This window comes from Callithrix jacchus, chromosome 15, assembly GCF_049354715.1.
Source record: "Callithrix jacchus isolate 240 chromosome 15, calJac240_pri, whole genome shotgun sequence".
Taxonomy (NCBI): domain Eukaryota; kingdom Metazoa; phylum Chordata; class Mammalia; order Primates; family Cebidae; genus Callithrix; species Callithrix jacchus.
In genome coordinates this window covers 18,191,305-18,215,932 of record NC_133516.1, presented here as the reverse complement: position 1 = coordinate 18,215,932, position 24,628 = coordinate 18,191,305, and the positions used below count along the sequence as shown (strand labels likewise).

At 38.5% G+C, this 24,628-nt stretch overlaps 1 protein-coding gene across 1 annotated transcript in view; it reads right to left on the bottom strand.

Annotated features, from left to right (window-relative positions):
* TPRG1 (tumor protein p63 regulated 1) overlaps window positions 1–24,628 on the bottom strand; it is a 149,473-nt gene that overhangs the window by 67,772 nt on the left and 57,073 nt on the right. The window contains exon 4 of the mRNA XM_017964770.4: window positions 12,666–12,842. Coding sequence (XP_017820259.3) covers window positions 12,666–12,842 — 177 coding nt within the window. The remainder of the gene's footprint in view (window positions 1–12,665; window positions 12,843–24,628) is intronic.

Below are 24,628 nucleotides of genomic sequence, written 5' to 3'. Positions count from 1 at the left end.
GAACAGCAGCTTCTTGGCCTTTAGATCTGAGAAAGCAAGGCTGAGATAATAGAATGATGTCTGAGATGCCCTCCTTCCTCCCTCCACCTGCTTACACTAAGTCAACGGGAGGCAGATGGTAGTGGCTGCTTTCACCAACATCTCTCCAAAAGGATGTGCAAAGGCCAAAGAAAGCAGTTTCCTGGACCCAGCTTCAGCAGGCCTATCCCTTATATTTTGCCGAATGCAAATTTAAACAGCATGCAGAGATATATATGCAATGCCTGCTTCTGCAGCGAGATATTTCTAGGCCTGACCTCCCCACTCAGCTTTTGTTGGCATATCAATATGACAGCAACAATATTTTCCAACAGAAAACCTCTTTAGAGATATTTTTCACAGGAGGAATTGATTAGGTAAAATCATTTAGCCCTCTAAGATGAATGGCTTTTAGAAAATTGCTATACCAATAGAGTACCACAAGGGTATAGGATTCAATAGAAAGAAAAATTAGAGAGTTTAGAAATTTAGCAAGAGGAGATTCAGAAAGGGGAGGGGACTTACATCAGGAAAATGTATCAGGATACAGGTTCCTGAATCCTAAACCAAGGTCTTTCTACCAAAACTGTTATATATGCTTGTGTCATTCAAATGCTTACTGTACACCAAATATTCTTCTAAGCATTTTACACGTATTATCTCATTGAATCCTCAACACAGACCAATAAGAGAGATACCATTATCCAACCCTCCTCCCCCTAGTTTACAAATGAAAAGACTGAGCAATGGATTAAATCACTTGCTCTAGGTCACCCAGAGGCAGATCTAGAGGTTTGACTCCAGTCAGCCTGACTTCAGAACAGGCTCTTTAAGCCTTAAACTGCCTATACCCTACCTCGTCATTACAGAGTTCAGAGGAGAATACAGGTGAAGAAATGGGGCTCAGTGACCATCAAAAATTACAACGCCTTTGAGGACAAGTGAGAATTAAGCACATGACTAAGGGGGAGGAGGATCTGCATTCAGAGGATTTCATGTTTCAGATTCTCCTATCATCTGTTTCCACAATTACATATAAGTCACTCAAACACTCAGAATCTCAGTTCCTTCACTGTTGTTTCTTTTGGGGATAAGAAACAAATATGCTGGACGTAATGGTTGATATCTGTAATCCCAGCATTTTGGGAGGCCCAGGTGGGTGGATTACCTGAGGTCAGGAGTTCGAGACCTACCTGGCCAACAGGGTAAAACTCTCTACTAAAAATACAAAAACTTAGCAGGGTATGGTGGTAGGCGCCTATAATCTCAGCTTCTCGGGAGGCTGAGGCAGGAGAATCGCTTGAACCCGGGAGGTGGGGGTTGCAGTGACCCAAGATCACACCACTGCATTCATTCCAGCCTGGGCGACAGAGCAAGACTCCACCTCAAAAAAAAAAAAAAAAAAAAAAAAAGTTGAAAAGTAAATATAGATTTTTAAAAAATCTTTAAATGAAAACTTTATTTTAGGGCTTTAAAAATTAGAAAGCACTGTCACATTCATCATTTAAATCTAAAATTATCCTATGAGTTAGGCCTGGCAGAGATTATATTATTGACATTTTATAGATTGGAAATTGAGAACCTCCCCCCATCCAAATTAAAGAAAATTGTCCAAATTCAAAAGCAGGAAAATGGCGTGGTTACGATTAGTCATAGCTTTAAACCTGTGGTTAAGTGTCACAGAATCACAGTCTTCCCCTCCTTTCTCTACTTTTCTGGGAGGTTATAAACACAATAGGATTATAGAAATTGGTTTTTAATTAAAATCTTGGAATAAATCCAATTGTTATGGAGCTAAGACTTAGGGCTCCCATTTCAGATAAGCAACAATAACAAAAAAGCTATGTACTAGCAACTAGTTACCCTGAAGGATAAACCAGGCCTTTCACTATTTCCTGGTTCTGTCTCTGGTGAATGCTCTAATCCAGAGAGAATCTGCCTTCATTTCACACAAATCATCCACAGCCTTTAGTTGTCTCTTGCCCTCACCCCTTTCCTTCATATTAAGCCAAAAGCACAACAAATGTATGTTTTATTAAATACCAGTACGTGGGATATGCTGGCACTTGTTCTGCTAAGTTCTGATAGTGCTCTTCTTGGCCTCTTAAGAGAAGGAGAAGTTACAGTAACAGAGAGGAGCACACGGAGAGGAAGGAAGAAGAGAAAAGACCAAAACAAACAAACAAACAACCATAGGCAAGGAAAGCGAGAAAGAGAAGTAGACGGAGGGAAGAGAGGAAAGAGTAAAGGAGAGAGAGGAAGATAAAATATTATATATCCAAAGGAAAAACACTGGGCAGAGAGTCAGAAGAACAGATTTTTAAGCCCCTCGAGTTAATAGCTGATGATGCATGAATCCCTGAACACCTTCTAGTCTCACATTTCTCCCCTGTAAGATGTAGTCAATCAGCCTTGCCTTTTTCTGGGTGTTGAAGGTCAAATAGCACAGGGGAGGTAAAGACACTTGAAAACAGCATCGCCATTACCACCTACAGCTAGTGGGTACTAAGATTAAATCGTCATCGCATTTTTTAACTTTTTTCACGAGGGAATTTGCTCGGACTTTATCCAGGTTTTCCTTTGGAGTCAGCTTGCCATTCTTTAGCAGCTGATTTTTCCTTGCCTCCTACTCTTTTCTCTGCCTGCTGCTGCTGCTTTACCTTTGACCTTATAATGGTGACTTAATGCCTGAGAAGGGCCAAGTGATTTCGAAGTAAAGATAACAATCAAATTAGTCTACTTAGTTCCATGTTAACAAAAGCTTTAATCTGGAGGGGAAAGAAAATCAGAACTTGTTAACACTTGAAATCTATAAGGCACATTACAAAGTGCCTTCAAGTTATGTTGTTAGAGACTAACAATAAGACTCTTAATGAAGCAGAATGATGATTAATGTCACCTTTTAATAGATGAACAAATGAAGTAACAGTTGTAAAACTGGGACTAGAACCCAGGACTCCTCTACCAGTGCCCTAATATGGATGTTTGCTGAAAAACCCTGAGCAGTACATAAACAACCATCACTTCATCATGCTATGTTCCTTTGCCAGGGTGCCCAGAGAAAGCCCTTTAACACTTAACAGATGCCAGCTGCTGGCACAGGGTTCCTCACTCTAACTGCAGGATGCAAATCTGGATAAGCTGCACAGGTTAATTAGGAGGGCTGGAATTACATCAGCCCCCAACGGTAACAATTGGGTGCCTCATGGGAAATATAATATTCCATGAAAAATTAAAGTTTCTTTGGTAAAACTAATGAGAGAAGGGAGACTAAGGGTGAGATTTTGTGGGGATGATACAAATATGCAAATTTTTCATCTTTTAGAATGGAGGTTTAATGAACACTAAGATAGCATATAAAGCGGAAGCATATTATCTAAATAGACAACCATTAAAGTAACTAATAACGATCATTATGAGCAACTTAAAAGAAAGAATGATGTAGAAGTAGAAAAATAAGATGAAGGAATTGGGATGTTCTTGTAATCAGGTTTATATCAGGGAGTCAATGGATAATATTCAAAAAAGACTAAGACTATTACGTTACACCACCAGTGAAAGAGAAACCTATGATTACTATGTTAGAAGAAAATGCACTCAATGAAGAGCAAAGGTAATATATTTTAAAAATATAATAACATGAAAATCAAAATGATATAATTAAGACCATTACATATATTAATATGTAAACAGGTTAATCTTACCTAGTAAAAGAAAAAGACCCCAAGATTGGATCACAAAGTGAATTTAAATGATATGACATATGCAAGTACACATCAAAAACAAAGAGGGTCAAAATGCTTGAAGTAAAAATAGGCAAAGATATACCAAGAAAATTCAAAGAATAAGAACGTAAGGCTTGCAATATTCATCAGGAAAGGCATTAAGGCAATGAAACTCTATAATGAAAAATATTACATCAAAAGGAAAGATTCAACATCTATAAATGCTTCTACAACAAAAAATACAATATCAATATTCACATAAAGTCACAAGAGTAAAACAAACCCACCACACTAATAAAAAATTTAATTTTCTTATCTCAACCTATGATGAATAAAGTAGCCATATGTAAATAGACATTACATATATATAACTAAATATAGTAATATATAGAACATTTATTACAAACTAGACAAAGAGAGAGTACACCTAAATAACATAATGATAGATCTCAGTACCACTTATGAAACTCTATACGTAGAACTCTGTATGTATGATATACTAATTCCAAAAACAGATAAAGTAGTATAATACAGATAGCTAATTCCAAAGAGAGAGAAAGTAGAAAGCAGAGAGAGCACATTTAAGTATTTAGGAAATTGATAAAGTATTGGCAATTTAAAAGTAAACATATTTAGTAATTTGCAGAGAGTGAAAAACAGTAAGAGAAGACATTCTCTGAACACAATGTAATAAAACTATAAAGTAATAACACATTTAAGAGCATAAAAATTCAAATTTAATTAAAGTTACTTCAATCTATTCTCAGTTCAGAGAGGAAATGAACAAACAATAATATTAGGATATATGAAATATAATAAAAACTGCTATGTATCTGAAAAAGCCACACTAAAGAAAATTTAAGTCAGAAAGCTTACATATCTCACAAAAATAACCATAAATGAATTAAAATTTCAAGTGAAGAAGTTATAAAATGCAAGATATATATACAAATATAGCATTAAGAAATAATATAGATAAAAATAGAAAATAATGAATGAGAAAATAAAGAATTATATTATGAACCAGTAAACCCCAAAGAAGTAGCACTTTAAAATCTATCAACCAACCCTCAGCTAATCAAATCCCCACACAAGGAAGAAAGTTATTACCTGCAAAATAAACTTTTATTATAACTTCAATTACCTCTTTTAGACTTTCTCAATTCAATGAATATTTACAAACCTGAACAAAACTAAGTGATTTTCTAATAAGACATAAATGACAGAAACTTATCATAAAAGAAATTAAAAAATGTAAACATGCCAGTGCTATACAGAAAATTAAGAAAATTGTAGTGTTTATCTTCCTTTAAAAGTACCAGGGTCAGGCATTTTCATAGGTGAAAAACAACAAACTTCTAAGTAACAAATAAAGCTATTTGTTAATTTAATAAAGTCAATAGAGAATAAAGAGAAACTAGTTTTTAAGAAAATTATCTAGCATTGAAATGAGACTTACAGGGCTAGCCCAATTAAGCTTATGACTATTAATACAAAAACCTATTAATTCTTGCAATTAATATTCAATAGCATATTAATAATTATATACTAATTCCAGGTAGTGTTCATACCTTGAACATGCCAAAATGTTTTAATAATAAGAAATGTGTGACATAATTCACCATTTTAAATTAAACCTAAGGAGAAAAGTAAATATCTGATCATCTTCAAAGATGCTGCAAGGGGCCAGGCGCGGTGGCTCAAGCCTGTAATCCCAGCACTTTGGGAGGCCGAGGCCGGGGGATCCCGAGGTCAAGAGATAGAGACCATCCTGGTCAACATGGCGAAACCCAGTCTCTACTAAAAATACAAAAAATTAGCTGGGCATGGTGGTGGCGCGTGCCTGTAATTCCAGCTACTCAGGAGGCTGAGGCAGGAGAATTGCCTGAACCCAGGAGGCGGAGGTTGCGGCGAGCCGAGATCGCGCCATTGCACTCCAGCCTGGGTAACAAAGGCGAAACTCCGATTCAAAAAAAAAAATCAATACTTGAAGAAGAAAAAAAAAGAGGATGCTGCAAAAACATTTGATAAAATTTAGTGACTATGCATAAGTTCCCAGCAGACCACTTTTCCTGAAAATAGCAACTTGAGGTTCTGCAGACATAACTGATAAGTGAATAGAACTCTCTTCCTCTTCCAACTTTGCCAAAACAACAACAAAAAGCTCCTGGAAGACTTTGGAGAGTAAGTAGCCTCCACAATTTCAAGGAGGAATAAATCCCATAGTATTTAACATACCAAAAAGAAAAAAAAAAATATGAACCACTCTCAAGAAAAGTGACAGCCAACAGAGGCAATCTTGAGATGACCAAGAGGTTGAAATTGTCAGAAAGAACTTTAAAGCAATTATTAGAATTATGCTAAGTTAGGTAAAAGAAACTATGCTCATAAACAATAAATAGATAAAATTTATTAAGAAAATAAAACATATGCTATAGAACTACATGGATATTTTAAAACAGAAAGGTATAATATTTGAAATTAAAAATACTGGATGGATTTAATAGCAGAATTAAATGACAAAGAAAAATTTCAGTGAACATGAAAATAGATAAAAGAAAATTATCCTGGCTGAAGATAAGTCAGAGAAAAGAATGGGAAAAAATAGAGCTTCAGAGACTTGTGGGACCGTATCAGAAAGTCTAACATACATGTAATTTAAGTACTAGGAAAACAAATAGAAAGAAAGAATTAATTAAAAAGTAATAGCCCCAAATCTCCAAAACTCGTTGAAACATACATTTACAGATGTAAGAAGCTTAGATAATCTCAAACAGGATAAATGCAAAAAGAAGCACATGTAGAACATCAAAATCAAATTTCTATAAACTAAAGATAAAGATAAAAAGATAAAATGTGGAAGCAGCCAGAGAATATAAAGAGGAACAGCAGTTCCAATCATTGTGGACCTCTCATCAGAAATGGAGGCCAAACAACGTTGAAACAACATCTTGAAAGTACCAGAGGAAAAAAAAAGTAATAATGTCAAGCCAAATTCTATAACTAGAGAAAATATTCCTCAAGAATTAAGACTAAATAAGGGTATTTTCAGAATGAAAAGCTAAGAAAACGTATCCCCACTAGGTTATACTACGAGAAATGCTAAAATGTAATTTTTGCTGCATAGAAAAAAATGACATTAAAGCCAAACAAATCTTACGAAGAAATGAGGAATATCATACATGCTAATGTCTAAGTCAATATAAAAGACTATGGTTTTCTAAATTTCTTTGAAATACTTGTGATTTATTAAAGCACAAGTTATAACATTATCTTGCAGGTCATGGATTAAAAGCATGACCCAACTGTGTGATTTCTGCAACAAACACACTTTAAATACAGACACAAATAAGTAGAAAGTAAATGGATGAAAAACTACATGCAATGTTTATTACTCCCTTTTCACAATGCTATGAAGAAATACCCAAGACGAGGTAATTTACAAAGAGAAAAGTTTAGTGAAGCCACAGTTATGCATGGCTGGGGAGGCCTAACAAAGCAAAAGGGGAAGGAGGAGCAAAGGGACATTTTACTCGGTGGCAAGCAAGAGAGCATGTGCAGAGGAACTGCCCTTTATAAAACCATCAGATGGCCGGGCACGGTGGCTCATGCCTATAATTCCAGCACTTTGGGAGGCCGAGGCGGGTGGATTACGAGGTCAAGAGATCAAGACCATCCTGTTCAACAAGGTGAAACCCCATCTCTACTAAAAACACAAAAATTAGCTGGGCATGGTGACAGGCGCCTGTAGTCCCAGCTACTCAGGAGGCTGAGGCAGGAGAATTGCTTGAACCCAGGAGGCAGAGGTTGCGGTGAGCCAAGATCGTGCCATTGCACTCCAGCCTGGGTAACAAGAGCGAAACTCCATCTCAAAAACAAACAAACAAACTAAATAAATAAATAAAACCATCAGATATATTGAGATGTATACACTATCATGAGAACGGCATGGGAAAAATCCACCCCCGTGATTCTATTACCTCCCATCCAGTCCCTTCCATGACACATGGGGATTATGAGAGAAACAATTCAAGATGAGATTTGGGTGAGGACACAGCCAAACCATATCACTGTGCAAACAGTAAGTAAAAAATGACATAGTGGTTATAATATTATATTTTTAAATAAACTTTATAACATAAAAATTTCCAGAGGTAAAGAGGAGTACGTCATAATGATAAAGGGCTCAATTCACCAGAAAGATACCAATAACAAATGTGCATCCACCTAATAACAGACTCAAAATATGTGAGGCCAAAGTTACAAAATTAAAAAGAAAATTAGAAATGCCAGATGTAGGTGACAGGAGGATGGAGGAAGCAAACCACATTGCCATGTATGTATGTATGCAACAATCCTACATGATCTGCACATGTACCCCAGAACCTAAAGTACAATTTAAAAAAGGAAATTAGAAAATTCCACGGTGATAGATTTTTGCACTCTACTCAGTATTAAAAGACTACACAAAACAATCAGTAAAAAAATGTATAATCTAAATAGCATTATCAAACACAGTAACCAAATTGATATTTGTAGAAAACTACAAATAAAATTCAAGTGTACGGGCCAGCTGGGTGCAGCGGCACTTTGGGAGGCTGAGGCGGGCCAATCATGAGGTCAGGAGTTCAAAACCAGCCTGGCCAACCTGGCAAAACCCTGTCTCTACTAAAAATACAAAAAATTAGCTGGCATAGTGGCGGGTGCCTGTAACCCCAGCTACTCGGGGGGCTAAGCCAGGAGAATCACTTGAACCCAGGAGGCGGAGGTTGCAGTGGGCTGAGATCGCACCACTGCACTCAGCTTGGGTGACAGAGTGAGACCCATCTCAAAAAAGAGAAAAAAAATTCAAGTGTACATGACAAATTCACAAAGATATATCATAATGCACTTTATAAAACAAATCACAAAGTATTATTAAGGAATGAAATTAAAGACAGTATGCTTTCTAAATTAGAATTAAGTAGAATTAAGACATCTATAAAAACGTGAAGTGTTTGGAATGTAGCCAGTACAACTTATAATGTATCCATAGGTCAAGAGAAAATCACAAGAAAAATTTAAAAATATCTCTAAATAATAATGGATACACAACATATCAAAATCTCTGGGATGCAGCAAAAGTAGAATTTATACAGAAATTTATAGCTCTAAATGCTCATATTAGAAAAGAAGGAAAGTTTAAAATCAATAGCCTTGGGTTTCCCTTTAAGCAGTTAAAAAAAAAAAGAAAAAGAAAAAAATGAAGTAAATTCAAAGTAGAAGAAAGGAAATAATAAAGAAATGAGCAGAAATCAACTAATTAGCAAAATAATAGTAAAAATTAACCAAGAAAAAAGCACATTCTTGTTAAAAACCAACAAAATTGGTATGATCATAACAGAAAAGAGAGAGAGAGAGAGAGAGAAGACACAGATCACTGATATGGTTTGGATGTGTGGCCCCTCCAGTTCTCATGCTGAATTGTAATCCATCCCCAGTGTTGGAGGTGGGGCCTAATGGAAGATGATTGGATCATGGGGGCAGGTTTTTCAGGAATGGTTTAGTGCCATCCTCTTGGTACCCTCCTCATGACAGTGAATGAGTTGTTGTAATATCTGGTCATTTAAAAGTGTGTAGCATCTCCCCACTTTCTCTCTTGCTCCTGTTCCTACCACATGAGATGCTTTGCTCCCCCTTTCCTTCTGCCATGATTGGAAGCTTCCTGAGGCTTCTCCAGAAAGAGAAGATGTGATGCTTCTGTATAGCTGACAGAACCTTGAGCCAATTAAAACTCTTTTTTTTTTTTTTTTTTGCTTTTTTTGAGATGGAGCCCATCTTTGTCACCCAGGCTGGAGGGCAGTGATTTGATCTCGGCTCACTGCAACCTCCACCTCTCAAGTTCAAGCAATACTCCTGTCTCAGCCACCCAAGTAGCTGGGATTACAGGCATGTGCTACCATGCCTGGCCAATTTTTGTATTTTTAATAGAGAAAGGATTTCACCATGTTGGCCAGGCTGGTCTGAAACACCTGACCTCAGGTGATCCACCCTCCTCAGCCTCCCAAGTGCTGGGATTACCGGTGTTAGCCCTGACACCAAACAGACCTCTTTTTTAAATAAAATATCCAGTCTCAGACATTTCCTTTTTTTTTTTTTTTTTTTTTTTTTTTGAGATGGAGTTTCACTCTTGTTACCCAGGCTGGAGTGCAATGGCGCGATCTTGGCTCACTACAACCTCTGTCTCCTGGGTTCAAGCAATTCTCCTGCCTCAGCCTCCTGACTAGCTGGGACTACAGGTACATGTCACCATGCCCAGCAAATTTTCTATATTTTTAGTAGAGACTGGGTTTCACCCTGTTGACCAGGATGGTCTCAATCTCTTGACCTTGTGATCCACCTGCCTCGGCCTCCCAAAGTGCTGGGATTACAGGCATGAACCACTGCACCCAGCCCCAGACATTTCTTTATAGCAATGACAGAATATAATAATACAAAAAAATGGTACTAGGAGTAGGGCATTACTATAAAGATACCTAAAAACATGGAAGCAACTTTGAAACTGGGTAACAGGCAGAGGCTGAAAGAGTTTGGAGGGTTCAGAAGAAGACAGGAGGATGAGAAAAAGTTTGAACTTTCTAGAGACTGGCTAATGGTTGTCACCAAAATGCTGATAGTGATATAGACATTGAAGGCCAGGCTGATTAAGTCTTGAATATAAATGAGAAACTTGTTTGGAACTGGAGCAAAGGGCACTTTTGTCATGCCTTAACAAAGAACTTGGCTGCATTGTGTCCCTGCCCTACCTATCTGTGGAACTTTGTATGTAGTAGCAACAGTAAAAATAGATCTACATCAATGAAGAACCAGCTAAATAAATTAGGCTTAAGATGTAATATTCTGCACAATTAAAAATATTGAGATTGATCTATAAATGATTATGTAAGTCTTCAAGTTATACCAATGGTAGATATTATAACATGAGGCAGGACAGTTTATGGTGTGTGCTTTCATTAGGTAAAATAACGTGTAATAAATATGTGTGTAGATATATACTTTGAAATGCATACAAGCATACATACACAGGGACATCTTGATATGGTTTGGCTGTGTCCCCAAAAATATCTCATCTTGAATTGTAACTCCCACAGTTCCCACATGTCATGGGAGGAACCCAGTGGGAGGTACTGAATTATGGGGGCATGTCTTTCCTGTACTGTTCTTGTGATAGTGAATGAGTCTCACTAGGTCTGATCATTTTATAAACAGGAGTCTCCCTGCACAAGCTCTCTTCCCTTGTCTGCCACCATGTGAGATGTGCCTTTCACCTTCTGCCATGATTGTGAAGCCTTCCCAGTCGTGAGAAACTGTAAGTCCAATAAACCTTTTTCTTTTGTAAATTGCCCAGTCTCAAGTATGTCTTTATCAGCAGCATGATAATGGACTAAAATAGATCTTTTTATTCTTTTATATTTGTAGACTATTTTAAAATACACAAGAAACTGCCGACTATCCCCTGTGGAGAAAAGGCTGAAGAACTGAGGGTCTGGTGTAGAAAAGAGAGTTCCCAAAAATGAATATTTTTGTAAATTTAAATATATATTTTATAATGTGTAATATTACTATTTAAAAAAATCAACCAGTTTTCAAAGCTAATGAACTTAATAAATTAATCACTTCCTGCATCTATGAAAGAAGCAAGTAAAAATAAGTTTTTTATGTCTTACGCATAGTGTAAGGAAAACCAATCACTTGATCAACTTGTGCTTTTTTCTGTATCTTAAAAAGATTTCAGACCCTATTATGTGCCAATCCTAATGCCAAGTGCTTAAAGGACAACAAAATCAGCATTTGCCTCAAGGAATTCACAATTCAATGGGAAGTCACATTTAGTCTTAGAGGAAGTCTTGTTTCTCTAGCTTAGATCTAAAATGTTCAGTAAAGGCAGATGAGTCCAAGGCCATGACAGAAACTTACCCAATTCAGCATTCTCCTCTGTAGACCTCACCAAGTCTTTTGGTAATTGTCAACATCTGTGAAACAGTTGACACATCTCGCCACCCCCACCTCACTGAGCTTTTAGGAATAATCCTAAAGATACTTTTTATAAGAAGAGCTACTAGCCATTTTGGTTTTATCCACTGAGCTTTACAGAATAATTTCAATTCCCAGAGGCATGACACTTTTGAGCTACCTATTTGGAACATTCTTCCCCTTCAGTTCTCCTTCTCTGGCTAACTCCTACCCAATATTAAATATTGGTTCAAGTGTTTCTTCTGAAAGCTCTCTCTGATTATCTGACACACAAATTAGGTCAAGCACATTTCCCCCATGTTCCCACAGCTCTTTCTTCCTTACATTTAACTATTTACTTGTCATGTCCTCACACAAATTTACTGATAGGTTTTGGCTGTGTCCCCACCAAAATCTCAAATTGAATTGTATCTCCCAGAATTCCCATGCGTTGTGGGAGGGAACCAGGATGGTAATTGAATCATGGAGGCTGGTCTTTCCCATGCTAGACCCATGATAATAAATAAGTCCCACAGATTTGATGAGTTTATCAGGGGTTTCTGCTTTTGTTCCCTCCCCATTTTCTCTTGTTGTCACCATATAAGAAGAGTCTTTTGCCTCCAGCCATGATCCTGAGGCCTCCCCAGCCACATGGAACTGTTAGTTCAATTAAACCTTTTTTTTTGTTCCTGTTTCAGATATGTCTTTATCAGCAGCATAAAAACAAACTAATATATTTACTTAAAGTTGTGCATACCTGGAGGCTAACATAGAGTAGGAACTCTACAGTTTGATGATTTCAACTTCAATGATTTCACTATCCTCCCTTGGGTTCTCCCAGCTTACAGTGCCAAACTGAATTTTCGGGTTGTTTTCCCTGCATGTCCATCCCTGCTAGACCACTTCCTCAAGTCTAAGATATATACTCACTTGTCCAGGGACATCCCAGGGAAGGTAAACTTGCCCAGGCAGATGCGATAGACAGTGCTCAGAGGAATCCGCTGCAGCTGCACACAACTGAGCATGATGAAGTCGTATTTGCAAATCAAGAGAGTCTTGTCTGTGACCAGCAAAATTCTCTCCTTCTCATTGTTCCAGTGGTCTATCCTATAAGAATCATCACAGCAAATACATATGGATAACATAGCCTAGGTTAAAAACAATGGCATTCACATCTCTCCTAGCACAGAAAACAGTGACGTTTGATCAACTCAAAAGGGAAAGAGGCTGAGAAATACCTAATACTACACAACCACCCCACTCAGTCTGGTCCTGTGACTAAAGAAGGAGGAAAACTGGAAGATGATGGAGACACATTTTATCATCCCAGAGTTCAGAGATGGTTGATTGCCCATGATGGAATCCATTAAGGGAAGACCAAGTGTGTGTTGTATTAGCAGTTGACTGACTCATACTTCCCCACATCTTCCCAGTTCTCAAGGAAACATCATGAAGGACATCTTCCCTCATGGACACCAAAAATACCTCTTTGTTCTAGCTGAATCTGCACCACAAAATTTACTCACTATGAACTAGCCTACACTACTTTCCAAAGGTCGCATTGCTGACTAGAAATAAGTCGAAGACTTGAACACAGGTCTTCTGTCTTCCAAGTTGTCTCATTCATACTTACAGCTCATCCTACCATATCCTTGTGGTAGAAATGTAGTGAAACAGGTGAAGTGTGATTTTTATGAACCTGAGACAAAGTAGACACTAGATAAGTGTTTGCTAAAGTAATTGACCTCGGGCTCGAGAGCTTTCCAGGACACACATGGAAAATTCTGACTGAGAGTTAAGAATTTCTCCAACAGACAGAACAGAAAGAAAAAAGCGATTGCTTCTTAGTGAACATGGCTCATAATTCCCTAGACTGAGAGCACTTTTGCTGTCTGTCTAATACAGCCTTTAGGATACAGCACTTCGAGATTTATACTAAAATTGTTTAGTACTTGTTTTGTTTTCTCTAAAAAACTGAAAAGGTTAATTTATGACCAATTCATGTCTGAATCCTCCCAAAACAGAATCAATCTAATGTGTAAATGATATGGGCACCCCATTCCCACCATTCTCCACACAGTAACCACAGTGCAATTTTTAACATATAAAGAGAATGATGTCATTCTCCATTCATTTTATTAAATACCATCCCCTTAATTTTAGGACCAAATGCAAGGTTCATAACATGGACTACATGTCTATATAATCTGGCCCCTACCCAGGGTAATCTCAAAGTAGGCTGAAAACACTCATTGCTCAAGTCATGGTTCAAATGTATCATTCAAAGAGGATTTCCTAAACTCCTGTATGAACTTGGCCTCATTGCATTTTCTCAAAGCAGATATCTTTTCCTCTTTGCAGCATTTATCACAGTTCATAGGAAGAAATGAAATATAAAACGTTTAGCAATGGCTACCATGTAGGCACTGACCGATCAGAATATACACCACAATATTGAAGGTAGGGAAATGCTAATAAGTACAAGCTGAGTAGGCTGAGTATTAACTCTGTGTGTGTGTGTGTGTGTGTGTGTGTGTGTGTGTGTGTGTTCCATGAGGGCAGAGACTGTGTCTGTTGGGCTATTCACTCCAAACCCTCCAATCAAATAGCGTGCACTAAATACGTAACTATTGAGTAGATAAATAAAATCCAGTTATCATCATTTCGGAGGCCTTTAGGGGGTGTGAAGGTGGAGGTGGAAATCTGTAGCTCTATCACTTATTAACTCCGTAATATTGGACTTTTAACCTTTCTAAGTCTCAGGTTCCATGTTGTGAAATGAAGACAACACTAGTATTCACATCATCAGTTTGGGGAGAAGATGAAAAGAATGATTCCCTGTTAGGGCTTTATAAATTAGCTGTTATTATTGCTGGAAGGGACCTGTGCCACTAAGTGACTTGGGTGACCCAATCATGTGCCATTTCTCAGTGTAGTCTAAAGACAGATAGGCAAGATGAAGTTAGGAATTGAATCACTGGGAGGACATACAGGAGAAGCTACGAAGGACAGAAAAAGGGAGACAGAAGAGGAAGAAAGGAGAAGCAGAAAAAAGAAGAAAAGAAGGATGAGGTCATTAATTGAGGTTCTAGTATATGCCAGCCATTATATGGTCATAAGTATTACTTCTGTATCTCACCACAACCCTTTGAAGAAGGTGATAACCAGACTCATTCAGCTAGAATACCATAGTAAAGTTTGTGGTATTGTCAAAGGAAATGGCATAAGGTTGAAGGCTTGGTTCTACAGCTTCCATCCACTGGATCCTCACCTCCATACAGTGATACTCACCTCCTCCCCGCTCTGAGAAAAAGAGGGAATTCTTCATAGTCTGCTTGACATTCTCAGTCTTAGTCAGAAAGAGACGAAGACTAAAACTTCTTATCAGATACCTACATAAACTCCCCTAACTAGATTGCATCCACTTAGCAGGAGGTTATAAGCTGCCGCCGAATAAACCAAGCCTGTTGTTAGTCTAAGAAAACTGCAGCTTTTGGTTGAACGGTTTTACTGAAAATGGCAGCACTCCATAATGAGATTTATTTTAAAAGGTAAAGGATTCAGGGGGAAGAAAGGAGGGTTCTTTTTAGGAATACAGAGTGCTCTGCTCTGACACAAACTCTGCATAATTTACATGTCAGAATATCTAAATTCAAGTAAACACGCAGGCTTCTAAACAGTCCGGGGCCACCATCTCAAGGTCCTGGGTTGTATGTTTGTTTATTTAGACATCAACCACACTTTTTCCTCTAAGAACTCATGGAGAAACATTAAATTACATATTCCAAATATTAATAGCATTGAGTTTTAAGTGGTAATAACAACTAATATAGGAATCAGAATCAAAATGTATCACGTTTGCACAGCTCACAGAGTTTTATGAAGTCCTTGAATATCAGTACTGTCCTTTAATCTTTGCAAGAACCCTTTGGTCTAAATGTTATTACCTTACTATTGAAGACAAAGAAGCTAAGGTCCATAGACCCTTAAAATGACTTGTTCAATGTTTTGCACCCAGCAAGCAATGGTGCAATGTTTCAGGGACCTGAAACAGGTACTGAGACATGATATCCAGGCATAGTGTTTGCTTTCTCCTCAATACTACCGACCTTTAAAAATTGAACACTTTCAGTATGGTGTGTAAACAGTAAAACCCACCTCTGCAAGAAGCTGATGTGATGAGACTTACCATTCCTGGAGTTGTTCCTTGTAGCAAACTTCTTTTTCAAAAGAACACTCAAGATTGTCTTTTTCCACCCTTGCCCCCTTTCAGTGTTCTCTGTCTTAGGGAAGAACCCTCCATCCATCCAGTTATTCAAGCTAGAGACCTGAGAGTCATTCGGACTCATCATATTTCCTCACATGCCATGCCAGGTCCTAAAAATTTTACTCCTAATATGTTTGTCAACACCACCCACTTCTCTCCATCTTCCCCTTCACCACTCTAATTAATCTTTCATCATCTCCTGCCCAGATGATTACAATCACTCTCTCACTAGGGTTGGGTTACTAGTCATCCAAACCTGATTTACTTATATCTTCTCTTGCTCCCTTCCTACTACAATAGGGTGAAGAGACTGGAATCCCACTCCTGCAGAGGGGATTCTTTCAAAAAAGAACAAAAGCAAATCTCATCTTTATTGTCCTATCCTGCCTGGTTTAAAACACTGCAATAGTTCTTGCTCTTTTGAGAAATGACAAAAACATTTAACCTGGTCTAAGAGTTTCTGCAGGTTCAAATTCTATCTACTAATTCAATTCCTTCTCAGGCCAAGTCTCTCCACTCCATGTCCTTCATCTTCATTCAGATCCTTGAATTCATCATGCCCCCTCCAACTGAAGGCCTTTGCACATGCTGTTCCCTCTGCTGGTAATGTCCATGACCTCCACCTAGTTAACTCTGATAGAGCTGAGCTCCATTACCCTTTACTCCAGCAAGCCTTTGCAAACTTCTGTGGCTATTTCTCTTCTTCCGGATATACACTTTCAGACCACACATATTTCCCCTTTATGGTACTTATCTTGGATGCCATTTTATAGTTATTTCTCTGATTCCATAATTAATGTCTGTCTCCTCTACACTGCAAACTCTGAAAAGACAAAGTCAGTTCTTAGCCTTGTGTCTCCAAGGTTGTAGTATCCAAAACATATTTCTGAAATGAATTACCAAAAAAGAAGCTATTCTTGCATTGCACAACATATCTACTAATTCAATTCTATTGGAATTATAATATAATGCTATCTATTCCATGGGGCCTTACCCTCACCTCCCCTACCCACAAGTGTCTAATATCAGCTCGTGCTGCTTGAAGAATCCAATTTTCAGGTTTATACAGTGAAGTAGTACCCCACAAAATAACATATTTCAGCCAATACACAATCAGTAACATTGGAGAAATGTTCTTGCCAAAATAGTGAGAAAGAGCAGGATACAGAATGTTACCTGTTGTACTCTTCCAATTTTGTATCAATAACAAAATAATCCACATATCAAAATGTTAGCAGTGATTATTTGTGAGTCATGGAATTTCAAGTGACTTTTATTACTTTTTATGCTTTTATTTGCCAGAGTTTAATTTTTCTAACAATAAACAAATTAAACCTTTTTGATATGAGAGGTATTTTTAAAATAACGTTAAATATCCTTAAGTTTTCAGCTTAAATGCTATCTATTCCATGGGGCCTTACCCTCACCTCCCCTACCCACAAGTGTCTAATATCTTTCCTCCCTTTAATTAAGCACAAGGCCAGGCATAATGGCTCAGGCCTGTAATCTCAACACTTTAGGAGGCCGAGGTGGGAGGCTCACTTGAACCCAGCAGTTCAAGACCAGTCTGGGCAACATAGGGAAACCTCATCTCTACTAACAACCAAAAATTAAAATTAAAAAGTTAGCTGTGTGTGTTGGAATGAGCCTGTAGTCCCAGCTACTCAGGAGGCTGAGGTGGGAAGATTATTGAGTCTGGGAGTTTGAGGTTTCAGTGAGCTATGACAGCACCACTGCACTCCAGCCTGGGGTACAGAATGAGACCCCGTCTCATTCAATCAATCGATCAATCAATATGTACATGCCTCCATCAGTGCTTCAGTTGTGGACCTAATCACCATTTTCTTTATATTGCAGTGGTTTCTATCTTACCCATTCCTCCCCCATGCACATGACATGGATGTCCCTCTAAGTGCAGAATCAGTGCTTTATTTTTATCTGTGTCTCCTCGCTGTGCTCAGCAAAGAGTCAAAGAGGGAGCAGGGCCTCAGCAAATGAGCAGATCACAGAATGAAGAAAATAGAACCATGAGATCCATTCCCTCTGTTGCGAGAACCCGGCTTCCCTTGCAAAGGAGTCTGTGCATCTCATCTAGTTGCCACTTTTCCTCAGCACCAGTATCATTTCCCCAGTGGATGAGAAGGAGCCTAGGTTCTCGGCAGATAAAAAAAAAAGCACCTGAGCTCTCCGTGGGTCTGCAGTTTCCCGGGATGACAACAGTTTCACCAGCAGAGGGCAACAGCGAACTAGGAATCACAGGCAGGCCCCATCCCGACAGCTTCCAATGCCCACACCCAGTTACACAAATCATCACAGAGGCCCTCCCAGTGGCCCCAGCCCCACACCCAGCAATACTTTCAGTTGCTCTTTTAAAGCTGTGTCAAATCATTTTGTGGTTTGGAAATAACTTCCTTCCAAGAAAGATTTTCTTTTAATATTATTGTCTCTCTCTCTCTCCCTCTCTTGCATACACACACACACACACACACACACACACCACCACACCACACATACTCAGCAGAGGCATTTTCCTTGATATTAAATAGTTACTAATCCTGATTTACAACTCCACCTTCATGCACCCTTCAAACCTCTCAGCACAGCACAGCCCTTGAAAACATAGTATCTTGGCTAACCAGGAATCAGAAACCCAGGAGGAGAAGACTGAATCATTTATTCCACATATATTCCCCGGGCACCCACAGGGTTTCAGGCCCTGAAGAGGATCCAATTTTGTTTTGCTCTTCAAATACAAACAGATGAAAAATGCATGGCATTATAGCAAAGCAATTTCTCCCCCTCTGAGTTAAGTGGAGTTTGGAAAACCTTTAGCTGAATAATCCACATACTTTTCTTTCAATCATTTTGTTACTCTTTACCTGGGTCTTTCCAACTGCTTAAAATAGGGGACTCACAAAGTAAACACAGGATACTAATAGAAACACAATGCTCACCAAGCTTCCCTGTTCCCACTGCCCCATGCAGCTAGTTACATGCCAGGATCTGTGCTAACTACCAAGAACAGAGAGAATACTCTACCACTATTAAGGAACACACAATCCTCTGAGATGCTAGGGGAAAATATGTAAGGAAGAGTAACGTGGTGTAATGAGGCTTGCAACAGTAACTCAAGCCCACAGAGGCAGGACTCAGTTCTCCAGATTCCCAGTCTGTTGCCCATAGGGCTTACTACTCCAGGCGTCTACTCGATGCCCTTCAAGAAGGTTCTCTTACCAACACTTCATTGTCTGCTCTTTGGTAGAAATCTCAGTGTTGGGAAAGCACAAATTGCAAAGTAGGAATGATTCTTTGAATGTCCACAAGGAAAGTACTCGGGAGTATTTACTCATTTTGTTAACACTTCTTTAAGGTGCACTTACTCTAAGACAGATAGAGTATCCCCATAAAAGACAGGTAGGAAAGACCTGAAAGTACCCATTTATGTAGGTGATACATAAACTTTTTCTCTTCAGTAAGAAAAAGTAAGCTACTTTTTCTCTTTAGTTAGGAAAGTCCTACCATGAGTTCCATCGTGTTGTTCCAGTTGATTATAGAAAAAGCAGCCATTTTTTTTCTTTCTAAAACAAAGGGCTTTGTAAGTTCTAAAAATACAATAAAAATTGCAAACATTAAGTTTTAGTTGATAGAGATAGATATACACCCAAACACACACACACACACACACACACACACACACACACACACACATGTTTGAAGCTTCTGAAATTTACATGTCCTGAGGAATAATTCTGCCATGCATTTTTCTTAGGTTATAACAACAAAAGCCTCCATACATTGAGGCTCTTCTATGGATCACATATTATGCTAGTAGCTTTGCACATATCATCTCTTTCACTTTTCAACAATCCTGATAATACAGATGAGCCCAAGATTCCTGAGCAGTGAGGGGCTTTCTGTCACACAAGTCTGAGGTTGAAAACATAGCTGTACCACTCACTAGCTGTCCAATCTTGTGAAAGTTACTTATCCATTCTAAGGTTTGGTTTTCACTTCTCCAACATGAAGATAATAATATTGTATTCCTCATAGGGCTGTTGTTAGGATAAAAGTGATATGACACATGGAGAATTTAATGCAATACAAAGCAGGCAAAAATATTCAAATATTGTTGGTTATTAATACAATGGTGATGATGAAACCTCTTCTAAATCTCGTAAATACTTTGTAATATTTATTGAATAACAGATGAATTAATGAGGGGGTGAATGCAGTAAATCTACTTAAAGGGAAGTCCTCAAGCCTATAATAGTTTTCATATACACAAAATATTTTCATTTTAATTTTCTAAAATAATTTTTAAAAACAGTCATTAATTTCATATATATGTGTGTTTGTATGTGTGTGTATATATGTGTGTATGTGTCTGTGTGTGTGTGTGTTTTATAGGTATGTGTAGGTATGAGAGAAAGAAAGAGAAGGAAAGAGAGAGAAGTTTCTGTTTGCATGTTTGTTGGTTTTTCTGCCATAGCTATTTGTATTTTCATTATACTGCAAGTTACTGAAGTTATAGTTAAGTTACTCTGGGACTTAAAACACAGAACATGTGTTATATGTAAAATTCCCTTTGTAGGTGGCTGCTGTGGAACACCTTGGAAGTAAGAATCCGGAACAATTGGAAAAAAGATCCAAAAGGAAACTCACGAGAGCACCAGTTGAAGGAGTCACACTACATTCATTTAGATACCCTGGCCAGAAAAGCCAACGGTGGAGGCAAATACCAGCCCTATCAGAAGACACAGAGGCAGCAGCTCAGGATTAAATTAGTAGCTCCCAAGCAAAGTCACTGATATGCAACTGAACTTTTTCTCACTACGTGGCATAAAGAAGGCATTTCTTTAGAAAAGCATACCAAGTAATCAGAACGGAAGTAATCTCCCTACTAGTTCAGCAAACATTAACAAAGCCACTATTGCCCTCCAGGCACTAATGGTATAGTGGTGACTCAAACAAGCCCCTATTCCTCTGTTACTTAACATTCTCGGAGGGAACACAGACAAAAGGAAACAGACACATCAATACAGAGACCTGGAGAAAAAGGAAGTAGGAGACTATCCGTGGGGATAGTATCCTAGGTAAAGCCAAATGTTGTAAAGGCCCTGAGATGGGATCCATAAAGGTCCATGAGAGCAAGGAGGCCAGCGTGACTGAAGCAAGGGAGCAGAGAGTGGAGGGAGATTGGAGCAGAAGCCAGATCACTTGCAGGGACACAACACATTTTCTGCAATTTGTGACTATTTTTCCTAATAAATGGTTATGATCCCCCAATTTACAGATGGAGCAACCAAGCCTAAATAAAGGGACATGGATCTAGAATAAAGTGACAGAGCCAAGGCCAGAATCCAGCAGACCCTCATCCCAGGCTACACACATTCCATCAAGCGGCTTCACTGTCTCTACCACACTACCGTCAATAAGAGGATATTTTCAATGCTACACAAAAGAAAAGACTCTGGGCATACCCCCATCCTTCTCTCTTTCCCACAAAACCGCTAAATAGCTGTTGAATAGCTCAAGTACTCGACAGCACACCAGGAGCTAACAAGAGGCCCACCCCCAAGGGACTTTCTCCTCCTCTGAATTCACTTGAGGGGATTCACTTGATCAGAAGCCAAGGCAGCTGGCAGGAAAACAAGACCTCATTCTAAGGAGGCTGTAAGGAGGGAGAACAGAGGGACATGATATAGAACAAATGTACTCATCTTGCCACCTCCATTGTTTTATTATTTTAAGCAGGAGAGAGATCTGCCTACTCTACTATGTTGGTTCCAGCTTGTATGGTAGAGGGGACACAGCCCAGATCAGGCAAACCCAAGTTGAGGTGATGTGCTGTAAAACACTCTGAGGAATCCCACAGAAACCTAAGAACAGGAACCACAGCACAGCTGGGCTTCCTGGTACCTGAAAAGACACAAGGAGCAAATGCTACAATGTCATGTCATGCTTCCTGTGTCTCTCTACATACCTCATGGTTCCTCTTGACTGGCCTGTGCCTTCTGCTTCCATAAATATTCATTCCTCTTTACTTCCTTCTTGCCTGTGACTTTTAGTTGTTTTCTTAGTCCTGACTATACATGAATTTTCAGATCTGCTCTCAAAATTAACTGTGAGCCGGGCTCAGTGGCTCACGCCTCTAATCCCAGCACTTTGGGAGGCAGAGGTAGGTGGATCATGACATTAGGAGTTCGAGACTAGCCTGGCCGAGATGGTGAAACCCATCTCTACTAAAAATACAGAAATTAACCAGATGTGGTGGCAGGCATATGTAATCCCAGCTACTCAGAAGGCTGAGGCAGAGAACTGCTTGAACCTGGAGGCAGAGGTTGCAGTGAGCCGAGATCACACCACTGCACTCCAGCCTGGACAACAGCGTGAGACTCTGCCTCGAAAAACAAAACCTAACTGCGGAATCTCTATCTCTCAGTTCAGTTTCAGACAGAGAATTTTGTTCAACCAGATCATTCCTTTAAGCTGTCCCTTTGGGTCATAAGCTGTCTAATGACTTAATGTCTCTTTGTCCCATCAGCTACAGCCAAAGGCTGAAGTTCTACCAAAGAAAATAGAAACTGTCTGCTAGTTCAGAGCAGTTTATTCTTTTTAAGAATATTTTTTTAGCTCTTCTAATTTTTTGGTCTTTCCACAAAAATTTTAAAATAAATATGTCTATATCTACAAAAATATCTTGCTTAGAATTAGGAATTGCATTTGATTTGTATTTCAAATTTGAAGAGAGCTGACATCTTCACCATGTTGAGTCTTCCAGTCTACAAAGCCAGCATACGTCGTCATTTATTTGGATCGTCTGTGATTTCTTTTATCAATATTTTGTAGCTTTCAGCATACAAGTCCTATCCATGTCTGTGAGATTTGTACTTAAGTAATTCCTCTTTATTTTGCATGATTACAAATGTTATTGTATTTTTAATTTCAGCTTTTACTTCCGTATTGCTAGTATATAAATATATAACTGACTTATGTTGCTGATCTTCCATCCTGAATATTTGCTGAGATCGTTTATTAGTTCTGGAAGTGTTTTTGTTGTTGCTGCTGTTTTTTATGGATTCCTTTTAAATTTTCTAAATCGATTATCATGTCATATACAAACACAGATAGTTTTTATTTTCCTTTCTGATTTGTATGCATTTCATGTATTTTATTTTTTCTTACTGTGCTGGCTAGAACTTCCAGCATTACACTGAATACTCTAGTAGTTCAATGTCATTTGAATTACTAGAGAATTCATTGAATTACTAGGATATTCAGTGTAGTGAGAATGAATACCCTTTTCTTGTTCCCATCTTAGGCAGGAACCATTAGACTTTTCACAACAGCGTGATGTTACCTATAGATTTTACGCAAATTTCTTTATTAAATAGAGGAAAGTTTTCCTGTTTTTATCATGAGCGGGTGCTGAATTTTGTCAAATACTTTCTCTGCCTCAGTTGGTATGATGATGATTTACCTGCTTTAACTTGTTAATATGGTGGATTATATTGATTGATTTTCCAATTGGACCTGCCTTGTATCCCTAGAATACACCCACTTGGTTATGGTGTATAATTCTTTTTACACCAATAATTTTTTTAAAAAAAGAATACTGTGTTATATTTGCTATTATTTTAAGGATTTTTGCATCTATAGTCATGAGGAAGACTGGTCTAGGGTTTTATTTTCGTACCTTATTTGGTTTTGGTATCAGGTTATACTAGCTTCATAGAATGAGTTGGGAAAATCTGCTTGATTTTCTGGAAAAAATATGTAAATTAATGTTCATTCTTCTGTAAACATTTTATACAATTCTAAGCCTAAAAATTTCTTTTAGAGGAAATTTTAATTATAAATTAAATCTTCTAATTTTAGAGCCAGGGTCTTGCTCTGGCACCCTGGCTGGAGACCAGTGGCATGATCAGAGTTTTACAGTTTTAAATTTATTATTGCTTATTTATTTTTCTACAAATCACACACACACACACAATCACTTAAATCAACATTTAAAAGAATGCTAACGTGTTTCAAATTTACATTGATTGCATTTTTTAAGTTACAATGTAACAACTTGTATCAAAACAGTGGATAAAGAAGCTTCTCTACTGCTTCAGAGTGAGGGCTACTGTCTCATAGCTGAGCCAATCCCAAGGCAAGAGGGGAAAAAATTACAGCCCCAAAGCCCCAGCATGACTTTTGAAGAAAGAAGAAATTAGTTCAGGACTAAAACTGCCCACACTGAGCAAAGCCTGGTTCCAGGGACAGAAGAGCAGCTGCCGCCGCCCCACCTGTACAGCAGTCCTGCTTTCCCCTCCAGGAACTCTGGTAGGAAAGGCGGGAGATGCACACCAGTTACCCTGCTATGGAATGGAGGCCTGAGGACAGGACATGGCTACAAAGAGAGTCTCAAACTCCTGGGCTCAGGCAATTCTCCTGCCTTAGCCTCTTGGGTAACTGGGACCACCCGCATAAACCACTGCATTCCTGGCTCATTCTGTGAGTGTGAAGACAGGTTCTCACTGTGTTGCCTAGGCTAATATCCAACCCCTAGGCTCAAATGATCTCCCCTCCCCCTGCCTTTAGTCTCCTGAGTTATTCCGTTTTCTAATTGTTGTGTGTGTTT